The 21,044-nt window shown below is 33.7% G+C and overlaps 2 protein-coding genes across 2 annotated transcripts; one reads left to right on the plus strand and one right to left on the minus strand.

The window, feature by feature from the left end:
• Positions 1 to 48: 48 nt before the first annotated feature.
• LOC145608881 (uncharacterized) lies at positions 49 to 3,517 on the minus strand. Its single transcript, XM_081664471.1, has 3 exons — positions 3,383 to 3,517; positions 2,598 to 2,772; positions 49 to 539 (listed from the first exon to the last, which is right to left on the minus strand). Exons 2-3 carry the CDS (start codon positions 2,757 to 2,759, stop codon positions 384 to 386), a joined length of 318 nt encoding a protein of 105 aa, XP_081520597.1. The 5' UTR covers positions 2,760 to 2,772; positions 3,383 to 3,517; the 3' UTR covers positions 49 to 383.
• Positions 3,518 to 6,295: 2,778 nt separating this feature from the next.
• LOC145607382 (cellulose synthase-like protein D4) lies at positions 6,296 to 11,428 on the plus strand. Its single transcript, XM_081663052.1, has 7 exons — positions 6,296 to 6,774; positions 7,032 to 7,415; positions 7,904 to 8,708; positions 8,987 to 9,391; positions 9,538 to 9,878; positions 10,034 to 10,596; positions 10,710 to 11,428. The coding sequence occupies exons 1-7, from the start codon at positions 6,296 to 6,298 to the stop codon at positions 11,108 to 11,110; spliced, it is 3,378 nt and encodes a 1,125-aa protein (XP_081519178.1). The 3' UTR covers positions 11,111 to 11,428.
• Positions 11,429 to 21,044: the final 9,616 nt, after the last annotated feature.

Consider the following 21,044-nt stretch of genomic DNA (forward strand, 5'->3'; position numbering starts at 1 on the left):
TAATACACTTTTAAAAAACAAAAAACTAAAAAACTAACACCACAGTGATGCCAAACGAACCCTTAATTATTTATCCTGATACAACATACTTGTTGCTCTGTTCATATCTAGAGAGAATCGAAAAATCACACTTGTGAGCTCAAACACGTTATTTAAGAGCAAAAAAGATATGGCTCCTAGTAATACAATGTGCGCAAGATTAAACTACCAAAATCGGATCAAAGACTGACAAATTTAGTCTGCTGTCGAGAGAATTTAAGGCACTTCTCTAAGGAATAAAAATGTAGAGAGCACAATCTGCTTCTTTGTGACTTCCAAGTACAGCCCTATTGCCTAGAAATGCTCTCAAGACCACTGTAGCAAACAAACAAGGTTGAAAAGAGTTATGCAGAAGGAGTTGAGGAAGCTTCAGTATTGCTGTTTGATTGAGGAAATTTGCCTGCTGATGGTGGAGGTGTATATATCCGTGCTTTCTTCAGAATCTCAGCTACAGTCCAATTTTTTCGCTTACTGAGTGGCCTTGAGGGATCCAGTCGAACCTACACGTCAAGACAGTTCAAATACATTATCAGTGCACAGTACTTTAACCAATGCAGTATGGTAAAAGAAGAAAAGAAAGGCAGTTTTAGATGAGAATGGGAATTACAATAGCACATCTATGACTTGAAGGCATGCTATTAACATGGAAATACAATTATGCTCATCACAGTAAGCTTCAGATATTATGACAATAGATCATAAGCAACACACAATGCCTTAAAAAGGTTTCATTTTATGATGAAATTAGAAGCTTCAATAAGAGAAAAAAGAAAGAGTTGGCTGAGGATATAAGCATACTCCCTCTGATTCTTATTGATTCACCCATTTTCTATTTTGAGGTGTTTCAACTTGATGTACCCACTTAAAAAAATATATTCTAGTTTTTGGCAAATAAATTTACCATCTTACCCCAATTTTACATTATTTACACCTTTCTACATCTCCTCTCTAACCTTTTCCACCTTTATCTTACACTCACTCACCTCTCCTAGAAACAAGGTACATCAAATGATAACATAAGAAGTACATAGCAAAAGCATAATCATAGTAGAACAAAAGGATTTCATCTTGCCAGTCATTAAGGAAATAGAGAAACAGTCATTCATCCCAAGCATTTCCAGACCCAGTCAAAAAACAACACCCTGTAATGATTCTGCTGTTGGCACTTGGCAGTGACTCTTGGGAGGTCTAGCTGAGCCTAACACAGGCCAATCTAGACAAGCAGAGAGTCTGCTTTGCAAACTTTATTCATCATTTTAGCTAAATATTGTTGAAAAGTGTTTTTTTATTACAAAACTATCAACAAGCTAATTCCAATTCTACATATCACAATAGTTTCACCAAGAAATTTCAAATGTCCAGCTTGTTTAAAACACAAAAAAACAGTTGCAAATATAACCTTTCATAAATACTCATAAGTAATCTGAATTCCATACTAACAGATAAAAAGATGATAATGTCCAAGAGAAAAGCTTCCATGGTTTATAGATCTACTTATTGAGTACTATCCACCACTAAGAATCTAAGATAGATTATGATCAATAAGAAATATGTTTGAAGCCCAATTAATGTAAAGCACAATCACCAGATTCACCACAAAGGTAAGATTATGTTCAATAAAGAGATATGTTTGAAACCCAAACATTGCAAAATGCAATTTGAACAACATAATGACCCTTAATAAATGCAAGGGTTGTACAAGGCTGCAGGAGTTATGGGGGGAAAAGCCCAAAGAGTGCCTTCACTGCATAACAAGCAGAATCCACAAGTATGTTTAAATAATCTATGTTAAAGCCAAAAAATTTCAATACAGTCATGTTCAGCAAAGGCCCATAAATAAAATAAAGCGGATAATCTCTGTGCAAAGCCAAAGATCTTGGATTGAAGAACTAACAATATACAGTACTGATAATGATAAATTAATATATTGTCTGGTTGTAAACATGCATTAAAAGTACAGCCATTTTTTTAAACTTCACTTCAACAACTTTCTCCAGCACTTCACCAGGGGACCTAATCACCGAGTCAATAAACTTGAACCATGCTATTTTATACACATTTTTTGACTACTGGTGAAGTGGTGATCTTGGAGAGACCATGATTCAAACTCTAAGGTCATAACGAAGTTGTGCCAATGCTTCTTACACCCACATTTAGTCGGGACAAAAATTGCAAGTATATAGCTTTTGACTACTGAAAGTTCAGGAGGAGCCAGGATCCATCTAGCCCTAACAAATTCTGCTTTTTATTTGACAATACAACTAATAATGCCCAGTTGCACACTAAGAAGGTAGACTATACACCATTCTCATCACACAAACTTGGTTTTAGGGTAAAACAAAATATTTCAGTAGGACACCTCAAATAGAGGAATGGCAGCATTAGAATCCACATAACAAAAGAGGACCCAAAAAAAGCAACGGGAAAAAGAACAATTATAGTCATAATTCTCAAAATCCTATGCGCACCTGACACAAAGCATAACTAATAAATTAGCACTAGTGTAAGAGAACATACAGTGCTAGTAAGACAACACTTGTATGAGATAAGCGAATTACCCGGTCACCAATGTTGCACTCGTTTTGCTCATCGTGGGCCATGAATTTGCTAGTTCTTTTAACATACCGATTGAAGAGCTTATGATGGAAAAGACGGTCAACTGCCACCACTACCGATTTCTGCATCTTGTTTGAGACCACCACCCCCACTACTGGCTTCATTTTCTCCTTCTATCTACCTCAACCAATGACACAACTTCACAGTGTCAAAAATATGTAACCAGAGCTCTCAGCCTAACATAAATTATCAAACTTAAGGTGAATATATAGTTTAGGCCATTTTCATTAATCCATAATAGCATTACATAGTTATAAACAAAAGCTTGCAAATCGGCTATATGATCAATCAAATTGAGTCAATGGTATTGGGTACTTGCTAATCATCAAACTTCTTAAGAGAATTTAAGGGTGCTAAACCTTCGAGCCAAATCCGAATATGAGTAGCCTAAAAACCCAAGCAATTCTGGTCTCAGCTTGTGGAATCGATTAAACATGAATAATGCAACACATTAGCAACCAAATTAATGTTTTTTGTCAAATTAGGCTCGAAAAATCACATAAAATTCTTCTCGCTTAAGAATATCACTATAGTAAAATTTTAGCAACAAAATCGCTTGTTATAATTTTCATTACTTCAGTAATTACAACCAATAGTTCAATAACCCACCTTGGAAGAACCCTAAATTGGTTATACTGACAATTAAACTAATAATAGCGTGAAACTAAACCCTAGATTGTGAAATTGATATGTTAAATGATTGAATTAACAGAAAATAACATCTTACCTCAGGAGGTTCTTCAATGGAGGAAGGAAAGCTCAGAAGCTGCTTCAATGGAGAACTCAATGTAGGCTGCAATGGAGGGAGGTGCTGCGTTTAAGTGAAACAGCTTCAAAAGGGGAATAATAATCAAAGCATGAGAAGACGATTAATCGATTAATGACTCGCATATAATATCAACCGTCAGATCTACTCTTAAATAAAATCGACGGTTATAATTCATTTTTTTTAGAATGTACTTCGTATTTAAAGTGTTACACTTCGTATTCATTACTTATACAGTTGTACTTGTACTTCGTATTTAAAGTGTTATACGGTACTTGGTTCAGTGGAAATGATTGTCGCACTAGAGACAAGCTGGGGGAGGAAATTCCCTTACCCTTCGCCCCACTGCCAAATGGTTTTGTCTAGCCAGCTATATATGAAACTTTGTGAATATTGATAAGGTATATCGTATCAATATAGAGTACTATTGAAATTATTTTTAGACTATAAAAAGATATACTGTATATTGTTTTTATTTCATCTTCTCCCGCCCAGCACAGTATAGTATTCCGTAGGACAACACCATCACCACACTTGCATGAATAGCATAAACGCCACCAACAATCCCCTTCTTCCATGAATATCGGCTAAACGCCAAATTTAAAGTAAACCTTAAGAAATTATACATGAATTAAACTAGGGGAATAGTAGGTATTTTTTGACGATACTTAGGCTTTAATAACAATGGAACTTTGTTGATTTTTGATTTGATGAAAAACGAGCTTGAAGTAAGCTTCATGGGTTTAATTGTTGATTTAATAGCTCAAAACATGTTTGAAGAAGGTAAAGTTGCATCCTTTTTGGTGGTTCGACGAGAAATCGTAATAAAGTGTTGTGGTGGTGGTTGTGGCGGTGTATACTCACAGTTACCCTCCAAGGTAGAAGATTGAAGATCTTTGTTGGTGATTTACAACAATATCCCTGAGTAGTTTGTGAAAATGACATTTGTACCCTGATAAAATAACTTTTGTTAATATAGGATATTAACTTGTATTTTCTCATACAATACAATTTAGAAATGTTTAAACTTTGATACCCATGCAATTGCATTATATGTGACATGCCACTTGGCAAAATTTAAGCTACCTACCAATTTACCAAATGTCTTTATCTCATGGTTGATTACAAAATATAAACATGTATTGACGTACTCCATAGAATTTAGAACTATGTACGTAAACTAATGCATTTGTTGCATTATTTTATTTTTTTAGGAAACCAGTAGAGGAATATATTACAGTATTTAATAAATATTAATATTCGCCAATGTCATAAGATTTTGGAGAAAATTAAAGGTTTTAGACATACAAAATTGCCACATTCTTACTATTTCATTTTTTTTTTCTTTCAACCTATCCCTTGTTCCTGATTCCGGCGAGACTGATCTTATCAGTTACTAATGAATATTTAAACCATTCATTGATATAATTTGGTGATCCCTTCTACGGAGTAATTGTTTTTCTTTCATTATTGATATAAAGGAATAATGTGATGAAACACCGTAATAATGAAAAATCGTCTATCCTTAACTGAAGAAAACTCATATTGGCATGCAACTCTTTCTCTTCATCACACACCTATTTCAATATTCTATTGAGTTATCTGGCTAGTTAAGAAGGTAACTAGTGAAAACTTTAGCAATGAAACACCTCTATCGTTCAGATCACTGCCTTGTTGGCACAAGAGATAAGAAAAAAAAATGCAAGTGGCAAAAGCTCAACATATTCAATTTTTATTTTAAATAAATTTAGTATAATACGATAACGAATTAAAAGAGTGAGATTGTGAGAAGATTGAGGAGACAGTGAGAAGAGGGGGGAGAGGGTGGAGAAGACGTGAAAGGCGCAAGTTGTTTATTTATTTATTTATATATTTAGGGTAAAATCTATTGGGATAGGGGTTTTTTTTTGGGTTTGAGCTTAAATTTTGGTTTTTTCGGTTTTTCACTTTCTCAAACTGAAACCGAACAGAAAACCGAAATATATTTTTAAAAACCGAAACCGAACCACTTTCGAAAAAAATCGAACTATTTGGTTCTGTTTTCGATTTTTGAATGATTTGCATAATATATCTTAATTAATGTACAAGAATAATTATATTATTTATGCTATGATATATATACAATTTAATTTTAATTATAATTTGATACATAAAATTTTTTTGAATTAGGATTTGTTAATTAATCAAATATCCAACTTATCATCGTGCACATTCACCACACGTCAAAGTGAAATATTTGACCTTTAACAAATTTGTTATTTGGTTTATTTAATCTTTAGTTCCTGCAACTAAGCAGCTTAATTGTATAATTATGTCCTAATTATATCATTTATATTTATAATAATAAATTTAGAAAGCAATTTTTTTTATTATTTTTTTAACTTCATGACAAAAGGTTTGACCATCTAAAGGTGGTAGTTGGCGTCACAATTCACAAATATTTACGTTCATAATTTACCATTAAAATAGCATAATTATTATTGTAAGCATATAACGCAAGAAGATTTCATGCAATGCTAAAAACCAACAAACATTTTGAAACCTAGATTTACGTTGAAATTTTTTATTTAGCTTTCTAAATATTTTCGTCCACTAATGTCAATCCTTAAAATTAGCGGAAGCACAAACTAAAAACAACTAGGATTAATCTCCCCCAACGCAATTCTCTATCATTGGCTTCTCCCTAACTTTGTTCTCCTCATTTTCACCAAAATCAAAATTTCTCCAACAAAATTTAATAATAATAATAACATGGAGATAATTTAATTTACATAATTATTCTCTATTATCCTATATTTTAATTTAATTATTTCATGTTATTACACGTACACTCTCTAGCAACAACAAATTAAACAAGGGGGTGTAGCTAGCAAGATGATTCCGTCTTCTGACCCTTCGAAGAAGGCTATCCGAAGCCAAGGGAGCTCGGGGAGTGGCGGGTCCCAAAACACGAGAACCTCCTCCGGTGGCAATGGTCAGGCAGTGAAGTTCGCGAGGAGGACATCAAGTGGGAAGTATGTGACCCTTTCGAGGGAGGATCTTGACATGTCAGGGGATTTTTCAGGGGATTACATGAATTATACCGTGCACATTCCTCCTACACCCGATAATCAACCTATGGATAGCTCGTCCGTGGCAGCTAAGGCCGAGGAACAATACGTGTCTAATTCCTTGTTTACGGGTGGGTTCAATAGTGTCACAAGGGCTCATCTTATGGATAAGGTGACTGATTCTGATTCATGTCCACCGGATCATGTGGCTCGTGGTAAGGCGGGTTATTGTCAAATGCCCGTGTGTGATGGAGAGGGCATGAAAGATGATCGTGGAAATCGTGTCTACCCTTGTGAATGCAGGTATTCAACCCATGGCCTCATGTAGAGGGCACCTAATGTATGCGCGTACTATATCAGTTTTATATTAATTGCAACTTTGAGGTATTATTTGTGAGATATGAAGCATGAAATATTCAAAACCTGCTAATAATATGAAACGAAGCTAGTATATTCTTACATTTATCTTATCAAATATAAGGCCTTAAATGTATTGTTATTGGTTTGGAATGATTATTTGAACCATTGCATTTCCATTTTCTAATTAATTTTAAATGTAGATTTACAATATGCAATGATTGCTTCATCGATGCTCAAAAGGGTAGTGGAGTATGTCCAGGATGCAAGGAACCCTATAGACTAGAAGACTACGATGATGAACACCCGGATTTCTCAGGTGGAGCACTCCCATTGCCAGCTCCAAACAAGGGGAATGAAGACCGACGAATGATGAGCAGGAAGAAGGGTGGTGATTTCGACCATAACAAGTGGTTGTTCAATGAGACGCAGGGGACTTATGGACATGGGACAGCTTATTGGCCACCCGAGGATGCTTATGATGGCGACGGTGATGGTATGAGTGGTGTGCTTGAAGCTGCTGATAAGCCTTTTAAGCCTCTTAGTAGGATTATTCCTATTCCTAGTGGCATCATTAGCCCTTACAGGTTAATTCTCAATTATAACTATCGTGACCATTTTCTTTGATTAAGTAGTATTTACTTGTTGCAAATTTGCGAGAGTGAGGGATAGCTCAAGTGGTTAGAGTTTTCCTTCCGATTTCAAAAAATCTTGGGATCGATTCTCATTATCCGCCCTTGTGACTCTCTAAACACCAAAAAAACTTGTTGCAAATTTGCAATAGCAATAATTTATCGGCATGAGACACCACATCATCCATGTTAACTTGCTTATGGTTAGAAGTAAAAATAATTCAGAATAGGCTCAAAAATGTTCCATAGCACTACAATACCACATCATCACATTATGTCACTAGTTTTATTATGTAACATTGTAACAAGTTAATCTATTGATTTGGTTCATAATCCATTTAATCTTATGTAATGTAGCTTTAACTTTATTAAACCAATTGATGTAGTCTTTATGATATATATATTTGCCATCTCTAACCTATCATTTTATTTTATTTTCGCAGGCTATTAATCGTGATACGTTTGGTCTTTTTAGGCCTATTCTTAGCATGGCGTGTAAGAAATCCAAATGAGGAAGCAGTATGGCTTTGGCTAATGTCCGTTATTTGTGAAATATGGTTCGCCTTTTCTTGGCTCCTTGACATTATTCCTAAAATATGTCCTATAAACCGGTCCACGGACCTCCACGCCCTAAGGGAAAAATTCGAGCTACCTTCCCCATCGAACCCAACCGGGCGGTCTGACTTGCCGGGTGTTGATCTTTTTGTCTCAACTGCTGACCCTGAAAAAGAACCGCCTCTTGTGACGGCTAACACCATCCTTTCGATCTTATCGGTTGATTATCCAGTTGAGAAGATAGCATGTTATGTGTCAGATGATGGTGGCGCGCTCCTAACCTTTGAGGCTATGGCAGAGGCAGCTAGCTTTGCTGAGTTATGGGTTCCATTTTGTAGGAAACATGACATTGAGCCTAGGAATCCGGAGACTTATTTTACATTGAAGGGTGACCCTACTAAAAATAAGCTGCAACCTGATTTTGTTAAAGATAGGAGGAAGATTAAGAGGGAATATGACGAGTTTAAGGTTCGAATTAATGGGTTGCCTGACTCTATTAGGAGGCGGTCTGATGCGTTTAATGCTAGGGAGGAAATGAAGATGATGAAACAAATGAGGGATAGTGGTGGAGATCGGTCCGAACCAATTCGGGCCCAAAAGGCTACTTGGATGGCTGATGGAACTCACTGGCCTGGTACTTGGGTTGTCTCTGCTGGTGAACATGCTAAGGGTGATCATGCAGGAATCCTTCAGGTATGCCTACTAACTTTAATTTGAGGAAGCACCGTCTTTGTGATAAACAAAAATCATTTATCTAGTGGTATTTCGGTAAACAAATCAACAAAAAGTCACAGTTAGCATGACTTTTTTCATAAATAAATTAACATTTGTGGGCCTACCTTTAACAAAAAGTTATGATTTATTTACGAAAATGTAATTAGACAAACTTGTATTTTCCCCTTTTATTTAGGAAATTGTAAGAGTTAGCGAGGTTACATAACATTAATTAAGATAACACAAACGGAATGCAGGTAATGTTGAAGCCACCACCACCAGACCCAATATTGGGAACACCAGATGACAAACTCCTTGACTTTTCCGAAACTGACATACGCCTCCCTATGTTCGTGTACGTGTCACGTGAAAAGAGGCCAGGGTATGATCACAACAAGAAGGCTGGAGCTATGAATGCATTGGTGCGATCATCTGCTATTCTTTCTAACGGTCCATTTATCCTCAACCTTGATTGTGATCACTACATTTACAACTGTAAGGCCATTCGTGAAGGTATGTGCTTCATGCTTGATCGAGGGGGTGAAGACATTTGTTACATACAGTTTCCTCAAAGGTTTGAAGGTATTGATCCTTCTGATCGATATGCTAATCGAAACAACGTGTTCTTTGACGGGAACATGCGTGCTCTAGATGGTCTTCAGGTTTGAAATATATTTCTAATCAAGTACTTCATACCTTTTAACATAGTCCAATTTTTGCGAGTCTAGTCCAATTTTTTTCCCTTGAAATTAGCATGTTTCAGAAATGATGCTTCAAATTTACCCTTTAATTTTGTTACTTGATGCAGGGTCCAGTTTATGTGGGCACTGGTACTATGTTCAGGAGATTCGCGTTGTATGGTTTTGACCCACCGAATCCAGACAGGATAGCTAACAACAACAAAGATTCGGAGACGCAAGCACTAACTTCTTCAGAGCTAGACCCGGAATTGGACGTGAATTTGCTACCTAAGAGGTTCGGAAACTCAACAATGCTTTCAGAATCGATACCTATTGCAGAGTATCAAGGGCGTCCCTTAGCTGATCATCCTGCAGTTAAGTATGGAAGGCCTCCGGGTGCTCTTAGAGTACCTCGCGAGCCCCTTGACTCTAGCATTGTTGCTGAAGCTGTATCCGTTATCTCTTGCTGGTAAGACCGTCTTACACTAATTTATATACTCCGTACCTAAACTTAAATCCGAAAAAAAATTCAGAATTAGTATCAGAAACAAACATAGTCAATATTTTAGAATTACTAATGAAAAATAAGTCATTATATTCTGTTGTATAAATATGCATACTCAGGTATGAAGATAAAACAGAATGGGGAGACAGAGTAGGATGGATTTACGGCTCAGTAACAGAAGACGTGGTAACCGGCTATCGGATGCACAATCGTGGGTGGCGTTCAGTCTACTGCATCACAAAACGAGACTCCTTCAGAGGGTCTGCTCCAATTAATCTGACAGACAGGCTGCACCAGGTGCTGCGGTGGGCTACAGGATCAGTAGAAATCTTTTTCTCAAGAAACAACGCCTTTTTAGGAACTCGCCGCCTAAAGTTGCTTCAGAGGTTGGCCTACATCAATGTTGGGATATACCCTTTCACATCTCTTTTCCTCATCATGTACTGCTTCCTCCCGGCGCTGTCACTTTTCTCCGGACAGTTCATCGTGCAGACACTTAGCATAACATTCTTGATATATTTGTTGATCATGACATTATGTTTGATATTTTTGGCCATTTTGGAGGTGAAATGGTCGGGGATCGAGTTGGAGGAATGGTGGAGAAATGAACAGTTTTGGCTCATTTCCGGGACTAGTTCTCACCTTGCTGCTGTTATTCAAGGCCTTCTCAAAGTTATTGCAGGTATAAATTTCATACTAATCAATAAATGTCCAACTCATAATCCATTGTTTATATATCAGTCTGTCTCTTCGTTGTTGAATGTGAGACAACTCATATGTGGTAATGTATTTCAGGTATCGAGATCTCATTCACATTGACCTCAAAGTCAGCATCAGAAGATGAAGACGACGTGTTTGCAGAGCTTTACCTAGTGAAATGGAGTTCACTGATGCTCCCACCCATAGTAATAGCAATGGTAAACATAATAGCAGTATGCTATGCATTTGCTAGGACCATATACAGCTCAGTCCCATCATGGAGTAAGTTCTTGGGCGGCGCGTTCTTTAGTTTCTGGGTGTTGGCTCATTTGTACCCTTTTGCTAAAGGTTTGATGGGAAGAAGAAGGAAAACACCAACAATTGTGTTTGTTTGGTCAGGACTAATTGCTATCACAATCTCTTTGCTTTACATTGCTATAAATCCACCCTCTGCTTCTTCTCAAGGTTCAGGTGGTACAGGGTTCACATTCCCTTGATATATAAATTTACATGGGATTTATTTTTCATTCACATTGTTTGTGATTTTTTTGATGAATTAGATGTAACATAGAACAATAGATTTAGATTTTTTTTTTATTTTTTATTTTTTTTTGGTTTGGTGTACAAACTTAAAAATTGTTGTAACAACCCTGTTAGATGATTGTTGATGAGTTGTTACTCTAATATTGGTTTTATGTTTTCACCAAAGTTGATATATCCATTGAAATGGTTAACTCTGATTCTGGTTAATAATTTTGGTCACAGTAATAAAGAACAATGAAATTGCCCTTGTATAGTCGTTATATTAAAAATTTTGATATACTATATAGTATCGATAAATGTAACGTACACAATGTAAACTCATTCTTTTGTGCTCATTTGGAATTTCTCCAATCCTCCAATATTTAAAGCAAATATGAAAAGAAAATATATATTACATCATACAAGTGTAAAACCGGTTATACAATACAAATTATTGCTGTTGTTGAACACCAGGGATGCTAGAGGTGCATGAGCCATGAAGTACACTTTCCCTTATTGAGTGGGTGAGTGACAGTATGATAAAAACAATACAATCACTAGAGTTATATATATATAAACATATAATAAATATTTTTTAATATGGTACATAATACTAATTTAAGAATGTATGATAAAATTGGATCGAGATATTATTATTGCTAAATTATGCTTTATATTTTTACTTTAAATCCCTAAATTATGAATGCATTACATTAATATTTACTTATCATGAGTTGGGACTAGGGACCTACAATGGTTATATAGATCCAAACCGTTAGAGATATGAGATATCGAAAAATATATGTGTGATATATTATCCGTGTATATCTTATTATGAGAATAATATAATTAGGTTTATTTATGTTAAGATAATAATTAGTGAATAATATATCATTAATCTTTTAGGAAGATTGTTTCCTATCTTATGAGCTCAGGTTTTGTATAAATAGTCAACCTCAATACAAGTCATTTACTTCTATTTTCTCTCTAATTTGGCAAAACCGTAGCTTGGATGTATAGCAAAGATTGGGTATTAATTAAGAAAATGAGACCGGAAGCATAGTTTTATTTTTATTTTTGAAACAAGACGGGAAGCATAGTTTCTTCACCTTTGTACTTAAAAAAAAAAAAAAAAAAAAAAAAAAAAAAAAAAAAACTCGATGAATAAATAAGGCCCTGTTTGATTCACCTTAAAAAAATAATATTCAGTAATTATAATTTCAGTTTAGTAAAAATAAGTTCAGTTCAGTAAAATTAATTTCAGTTCAGTAAAAATAATTTCAGTTCAGTAAAAATAAGTTCAGTTCAGTAAAATTCAGTTTTCTTTAAGAAGAATTATAATAGAAAATCAGTAAAAATAATTTCAGTTCAGTAAAAATAATTTAAGTTTAGTAAAAATAATTTCAGTTCAATAAAATTAAGTTCAGTTCAGTAAAAATAATTTCAGTTCAGCAAAATTAAGGTGAATCAAACAGGGCCTAAATGTCAAATGAAGCTAAATAAAAAAAAACAAAAGATAGATTTATTTGGTGTATATTTTTTGCATGATTGCATCCGTCTTTCCTTTATAGAATTTTACCTCTATAGTGTTCACATTACATCACTTCTTTAAATGGTAGTAGTAAGCAACAATGAATACCAACATAATTTTATTTTTATTTTTTTTAAAAAAAGGAAATTTAAGAAGTGATAACAAGTACAATTGCATGAGACATGCATTGCTTACAATTAATCTATGAGATGAACAAATGATTATCTATTTATTATATCGAATGAAATGGACTATTAATTTCAAAAAAATGGAAATTATATTAAACAACTAAATAATGCTCAAGTCATGCTCGGGGCTTAAATTAATATTGAGTATTAATTAAAATATAGAAGTCCCTATATAAATATAAGTCAATAGTCAATTCTTTCAAAAAAATAAAATAAAATAAAATATAGGTCAATAGTCAACCACAAATAAATAAATAAATGTATATTGAAATTTATAAACAAATTAATGATTTTGAAAAAAAAGTAGTATTGTTTAGGAGGGGAGAATCCCACCAAAAATTATCTCACTTTAATATGTACTATATTAGTCTTAGCGATGCACGATTTGAACAAATAAATTTTCTATATTTGTTTATTTTTTCATATCAAAATTAAAAGCAAAAAAATCTCAAAACAAATAATACATCAAATATTAAAAGAAAAAAATAGAGCTCATAGAAAAATTAAATGATGAAAGGAATATTTGAGGAAGAAAAATTACATTATTATTGTTAGAGAGAATAGATTGTTTTTCAGAAATTGATACTAATATTAATATAGCTTACCAAAATTTTAATAAAAAATTATAAAATGATGACATCATTTATAGTTTTGGAGGGAAAATTTTTAGTGACAGCATGACCTGTGGTTAATTTTAGAATAGGATGATGTCAGCGGTTGCTATTTTAGTATTTCCTCCATTTTTAATAGTTGTAACAGTTTGACTTTTACACTATTCATGTATTTCGCTTTGACGGTTTATAATTAAATAAAAATATAATCATGTGGGATCTTGTTAGATTCGTCTCGACTTATACAATTTTAATATCAAATGTTTATAATTTTTACATGTCGGAAATTAAAGATATTAACGATTGAAAATATACATCGGCAATCGTGAAAAGAGAAGTGTTGCAACTATAAAAAAAAAACAGAGGAAGTATTATTTATAGATTGTCAAGTAGAACTAATATTCTTGTTGAAGCTTTATCTTTCCCTTTTGGCTGGATTTGCCTCAATTTGCACCATTTGAATTATGTCATAAATTAAAGAGTTGAATTATTTTTCAGGATAGAAAATAAAAATTATAGGATGGCACAAGATCAAGACATTGCTTATAATATATATTTAGAAGAGTTAAAACTATAAGTTACTAATCTTCCTTATTAGCATATTCGTGTGGTAACCTATAATAATCTTATGTCACTCTTCTTGCCAAATAAAAATTATAAATAAAAATAAAATCCATATTTCATTATTTTGATATTGATTGGTATACACATGTATCTACCATGTTTTAATCTTTTGATTGATTTACTAGTTCGTAGCTAGATGGTAGAATCGTAGAAGAGGAAAATACATAATGTTGTTATAAAAAGGGAATTGATTGAGGCAAACTTAGATTTTCAGTAATAACTATATCAAACCAAACCATCTAAACTTAGATTTTCAGTAATAACTATATCAAACCAAACCATCTTCAAGATACTAGGTAGGTACAACAATCTATATAAAATTATGAGTACATGAATCTAGATATATGATTAAGTTATTATTCCTTTCATTTTGAAATAATTATTATCAAGAAAATAAGTTTCATAAAGTTGCTATGAATACATGCAGCTTTAACGGAATGATTTTGAGATTACAAGTTCAACTTCAATAAGATGCGATTTTAAAGGGCCGAACTTCACGTCCTCACCCTTACCCTTTGCTCCGACCCCTACTCTCCCAATCAACAGCCTAGCTTGTAAAGGCTACATATGATTTTAGGAAGCCATAAGAATTAAGTTCATCAAAAAATTGCACATTTGCACTTTCACACTTGTACTTGATATCCTCAATGGCATCAACTAAGAATTTCAATGGAAAACGGTATGGATAAAGTGGATCAGGAGTTGTAAGATTTTACTTGCATTTATTGAAAGATAACTATGGATACTTCAATTTAAAATTAACAAATATATGATTTTGTTGGTTATTAGTGATTTTCCTTGATTAAGGGTGTATTATATTCACTTAATTTCGATTACTTGCTTAACTTATCAGGATTTTATTGAATTATTTTAAATGTAAAATAATTATAAGTAATAAAAACGGATTTCTCATACACTTGTCTTATCCAAACATGTTAACCCTTAAACTCATTTTCATGACAAAAGTGAAATTAAGGTGGACATGAGTTTAAGGCTGGTTGGTAAATATAAAGCTCATTATATATGTTCCTTGGTTAGTGAAATTGCTTAGTCATATATATGTTCGTTCCTCGATTATGTTAAACATTTTCCTATATTAAATTAGAGAAACATGGTCATAAATCATACAAGTAACATATAATTTGGTTAAGTACGTAAGATCTCAAATGGCCAAAAAATTTTCAACATCTAGCTGAGTCATTTCCACATAAGAATTCCAATTGTTCATGCACACATACACGCTCTTGTTTAATTTCGAACGTACAAATGTCTAGTCTTTGATTTTTATAGAATGGAGATCATGTGCCAATGCACCGACAGTTTGGTGAAGTGATTCTATCAAAATGATGATACATGCACTTAGGGTAAATCTCATAAAATTATGAACGAGATATTGGCGTAAGGGTTAAGACTTAAGGTTTTTGTTTTAAGTAGATTAACTTACAAATGTTTGAATCTCTCTTTCCTATGCATTTATATCACTAATACGTGCAGTTGGCACAAAATTGGACAATAGCACCAAAACTCACAATTTCTAAATCATTTATACTCCGTATTTATCAATCCATGAACCTCTTTAACTACTTAGAGAATGACAGAAACCTAAATCAGTGATTCATAGTTTGAAATATACTAACGGAGTATTATTTAGCCTAAGTTAAAGCTTAATTTTTTTTCCTAATATATATGTTTCTCATATCATATGATCAACGTAAATTATCCTCCAAATTCTTAATTAATTTAGAACATCATTAATGATAATAATGAAAATTTCAAACTTTCATTTTGTAAACCAAGAAAGTCACTAGATATATAATGCGACCAATTATCTTGGCTTAAAAGGAGTATAAAGAAAAGGAGGGGTGATGTAACTAAACACAATTATTGTGAAAGGCAGCAATACATAATATGATGATATACATTATCCTCCAATCTTCATGCATGTGACATACCTATAGACTCAAGTACACATACAGATCGATCATTTTACACGCGTTATCTTCATTTAAAGCTTTTGAAACTCTTATCTTGCTATCTTTTGAAACATTAACTATGCATGGGGTCCACATGTTGTTTGAATCACATTTTCATCTACCTTAAAAAAAAAAAAAAAAAAAATAAAAATAAAATCAAAGCCATCTTTAGTTGAAATTAAAGTTATGATCTGCTTGGTGATCAAGTCTAAATCTTAAGGTAATAATGATCTACCACCTTATGTAAAAGTTATTTTATCATCCTGATGTTTCATAGGGTCAAAGTGCAATTTCACACTCCGATCGCCGTGGCCCTAGTATTACGATTGCTTAAGCTATTTTTAGGTCTGACACTAATACCATGATAAATATGAGTCTAGGCAACACCCGTCATCCAGAGAGAGCCCATACAAGCTCAAGCAGGTTACATCTCAAAACCATATACATAGTATATGAAAATACAAGAAGCCCCACAAGGCCACAACCTTATAAATATTTAACTCTCTTTTATTGTTAGTGTGGAACATTTAAATGTATTTGGGAAGAATATACTTCAACGCATACCTACACTCTTATATACGAAGTATGGTTTACTAATATATTTTGGGGTGAAAAGTCATACAAAGTATAATATGTTGATGATTGCATGCGGTCTTTATTTCATTGGTGCTTGATTGAAAGATCTTGTTCATTTATACTTAATTAGGGGAAAAGCTATAATTTTGTGAAATCAAACACACTAATACGGTCATGGCATAAAGTGTGATTAGTGCTGACACAACCACAAAGAATAATGGAGCATGATTAAAGATTAAAGTGACATGAAAATGAATATGGCAATATTGTAAGCAAAATGTTAGTCAATGATCATTCTTCCAGTACATAATTGAATTGCACGATTATATAATAGCGATTATTATTTTAAATTGGAAATTTTGTCAAAAACTATCTGTTATACTCAAGAATTTGCGATAAATTTTTTTTTTGTAATTGACTACCTAAATTTTGAAAAATGTTGTAATTTACTACCTGTTGTAGTTTGATATTAGTCACGTGAAACTTAATAACATTTCTTTCCCAAATTTCTTCCCACTAACCCCTAATTTCACGACTTTTTCCCAGAAACCCCCAATTTCAGTTGGAAGGCGATTTTTTTGAGCCAATCTCTTCCTCGTAGTGCGCGATTGAGGTAATTGTTCTTTAATTTAGTTAGTGTAATAGATTTCGATTGAAACCCTCTTACAATTGCTGGTTTTGTTCTGAAAGAATTTGTTCCCATGAAGAAGACGAACAGTGCGAATTTCGTACTTGAAAATGAAATAACAGTGAGAAAAATTACCAAATTAAGTTACTTGAGGGAACAAATTGAATGCGCAGTTGAATTCGCCATTAATTTTCATCAGAGCTCTGCAATTCTAGTCAAATCAGGTTGGTTGAGGGACTTGTATTGAAGGAGATGGAGTAATTAGGGCACAGTGATTTTTCAAAAAGTTAGTAGGAAGAAATTTGGGGGAAATTTGGGAAAGAAATGTTTATTAAGTCTCACGTGAGTAGCACGTGACAAAGTCAACGCCGGAGAAATATGGTCAAATTACAAAATCCGGCAACAGGTAGTAAATTACAACTTTAAGGCATTTCGTTGCACTTAAATCACCTTCGTGCCAATCCCTTATTTTCCTTAAAAAACAGGAAAATAGGTAGTCAATTACAACTTTTTTTTTAATAGGTAGTTTTTCGCAAATTCTTAAGTATAATAGGTAGTTTTTGACAAAATTTCCTTTTAAATTCTTGTTATTTAAGATCTAAATATATGACATACAATTATTTTACTATAATACTTAAAAAACAAGGAAATTTTAAGCCGACATCAAAATGCTCAAGAATTAGTCAGTAGACAATTGATAGAGTTTCTTGATTAATTATGTACGTTTGTTATTATATGAAACCATGTTAGGGCCTGTTCTCTTACGTTGAAATTCAGTTCAGTTCAGTTCAGTTCAGTTCAGCTGAGTTCAGTTCAGATCAGTTCAGTTCAGTTCAGTTCAGCTCAGCTCAGTTCAGTTCAGTTCAGTTCAGCTCCTAATTTCCTTCTCTTATAAAATATTCATTTCAGTTCAGTTCAGTTCAGTTTAGCTGAGTTCAGTTCAGTTCAATTCAGTTCAGTTCAGCTGAGTTCAGTCAATGAGAACAGGCCCTTAGTATATTCTTAACATTCTTGATTCTTGTTTGGTTGATATAATCAATCATTCGAATTCATATAGTATTGCTTGTTTTTAATTATAAAAAAATATAGCTAGCTCAAGAGTCAAGATTACGGACGAAATCTTGGACCTACACTATTAATTAAAATTAAGGAAAAATAATTAGATCGATGTTTTGTCCATAGGACCACATTAATTAGTTGAAGTGATTGATCACTTAATTTGCATGGTCAACTTAAAGTTTATGGGTTTTCGGCTCCACCTGATAACTGAGTATCGCATCAACTTATTACAATATTAATTAAAGTAATTAGGCTTTTACAAATTCTTAAATGACCTGGTTCACACTAATTTATTGTGGACTACTAATATTAGAGACAATATGATTGTTTTGTTAATAAAAAAAAAGTCACTACATTAAAAATAAAGGTTATTATGTTGAAATAAAAGTTAGTGAGACATTAAAAGGTATAAGAGGTTATTTTTTAATGATATTTTTAACATAATGGTCAATATGAATAATAAAGATCACTATATTAAAATTAGGTCACTATTCAACATAATTTTGTACTTTAAGTTCATGATAATATTAATGGTCACACAAGTTTTAAAAAAGGTTCTATGTTAAAAATAAAGTTACTATATTAAAATTAAGGGTCACTATGTTGAATATAATGCCAGTTACGTGTGGATAAACCTTAAGTTCACAATAATATTATTGTGAACCAGGTCCACGCAAGATTTTTTGTTAAGCTTTTTGTATCTTATGAATACAAAAAATAAAGGTGTAATTAATTGAAAATTTTGATTTAAATAATCCAACCTTTAACGTATTTATTTTTAATAATCCAACCTTTTGATTATTCCACAATAATCCAAGCTTTGGGGGGTGTCTTAGATTATCAGGACAATGTGACTTGCAACCTGTTTCTCAGGTAATTTTTTTTTTTTCATTTCAATTTAAATTTTTTTGACAAAAAAAATAAAAAAAAAAAGTAAAACCCAGCCACCTACCTCTATGCCGCCCTTCCCATTCTCTTTTCCATTTTCCGACCACCGCCACCCCTACCCCTTCCGACCCTCCCCCTCCCCCTCCCCTCCGCGCAGCTGCTACCCCTTGAAACCACCCCAATTCGCTAAAACCCAAATTCCTAAAACACCGAAAACCTATACATCGAAAAAGGAATTTGTTATTCGAGGGGGGAGCGACGGCCGGGAATTGAGAACGAAGAGAGAGAAATTGAGGACGAGGGACGGTAGGCGGCGCGTGGTCAGTCGTGGGTGGCTGGGAACGGAATTAATGGAGAGTGAAGGGAAAGAGAAAGGAAGGAGGGAGGAAGGAAAAGGAAAGGAAGTAAGAAGGAAGGAGGAAGGAATGAGCTGCCAGAAATTATGAAGGAGAAGGAAGGAGGTGGGGTGCTCGGCAATTGGAGGTACCGACTGTGGGTGGTCGGATTTTGGAGGGGAGGGGTGGTGTCGTGCGTGGTGGTGGTCGGATTTTGGATGGGTAGGAGTGGTGGTGACTGGTGATCGGATTTTGGAGGGGAGGGAGTGGTGGTGGTGGTGCTGTAATGGAGGTTTGAAGGGAAGAAGGAGGGGAAAAAAGGGGATTTTTTTTTAATTTAATTTTTTTTTAAAAAATAAAAATATTTATTGGACAAATGACAATCTGACACGTGGAAGGTGGCCTGCACTTTTAGGTTAAGTGACCTGTTAGGCCTGATAATCTAAGACACCCCCCAAAGCTTGGATTATTGTAGTATAATCAAAAGGTTGGATTATTAAAAATAAATACGTCAAAGGTTGGATTATTTAAATCAAATTTTCCTAATTAATTTAGCATAAACTTTTATCACACATTCCTCGTTAAATCAAATTTTCCTAATTAATTTAGCATAAACTTTTATCACACATTCCTCGTGTACAATCTGTGCAAAATACCATGTTATAGTTGTTTCACATTTTTTTTTAATTTTTTTTTTAATGGAGTAGGGAGGGGTGATTATTTCATTAAATAATAATAGTCATTCGACACTTACAATCATCCCTTAAGAGATCTAAATTCTTAATACAAGAATTAAATACCCCTAAACTAATGGCATCATCGCTTCTGAACTGCTCCTGAATAATTTTAGATGTCTTTGCATCGTTCTTTACGGAGCTCCATTGATGTATTGTCGCAAAAGAGATATAACTTGATTGATCATCAAGATCTGCAAATTTTCCAGACGAGACTTCTAAATCTGCACCCCTACACCAACAGACGCGCAATTCCACAAATTTACAAGACGAATCTTCTAAATTTGTATCCCTGCACACACTAAAACCAATCAAACAAACAATACTAAACCCTACATGGAGGGATTGACAAAACCCTACATGGAGGGACTGACTATAATCACCATACTGATGGTGATCTTTATTGGCCAAAAACATTAAATTAAAGAAGAATTTGGGGCTTACCATCGATACATGGGGTTTGTAAAAAAATAGAGAGAGAAAGTAATAAAATAACATGGAAAATCAAATTTTTATATGGGAAAGCTAATTTTGCACAAATATTGTAGCAAATTGGTGGGTGTTTTAATGCAAATGGGTCATTATTTTTGGGACAAAGTTTTGGCCAAATGGGTCGTTCTTTTTGAGACGGAGGGAGTACAAAATAAAAGTTTGTATTTCCTCGAAATTACAAGAAGAAAATAAAACAGTTGATACATTAATTAGTCAAACAATCACATGGCAGCCACTCAGCCAGTCACAATAGCATTCATATTCGTTATC

The sequence above is a fragment of the Chenopodium album genome, chromosome 23 (assembly GCF_948465745.1).
Source record: "Chenopodium album chromosome 23, dcCheAlbu1.1, whole genome shotgun sequence".
NCBI classification, from domain to species: domain Eukaryota; kingdom Viridiplantae; phylum Streptophyta; class Magnoliopsida; order Caryophyllales; family Amaranthaceae; genus Chenopodium; species Chenopodium album.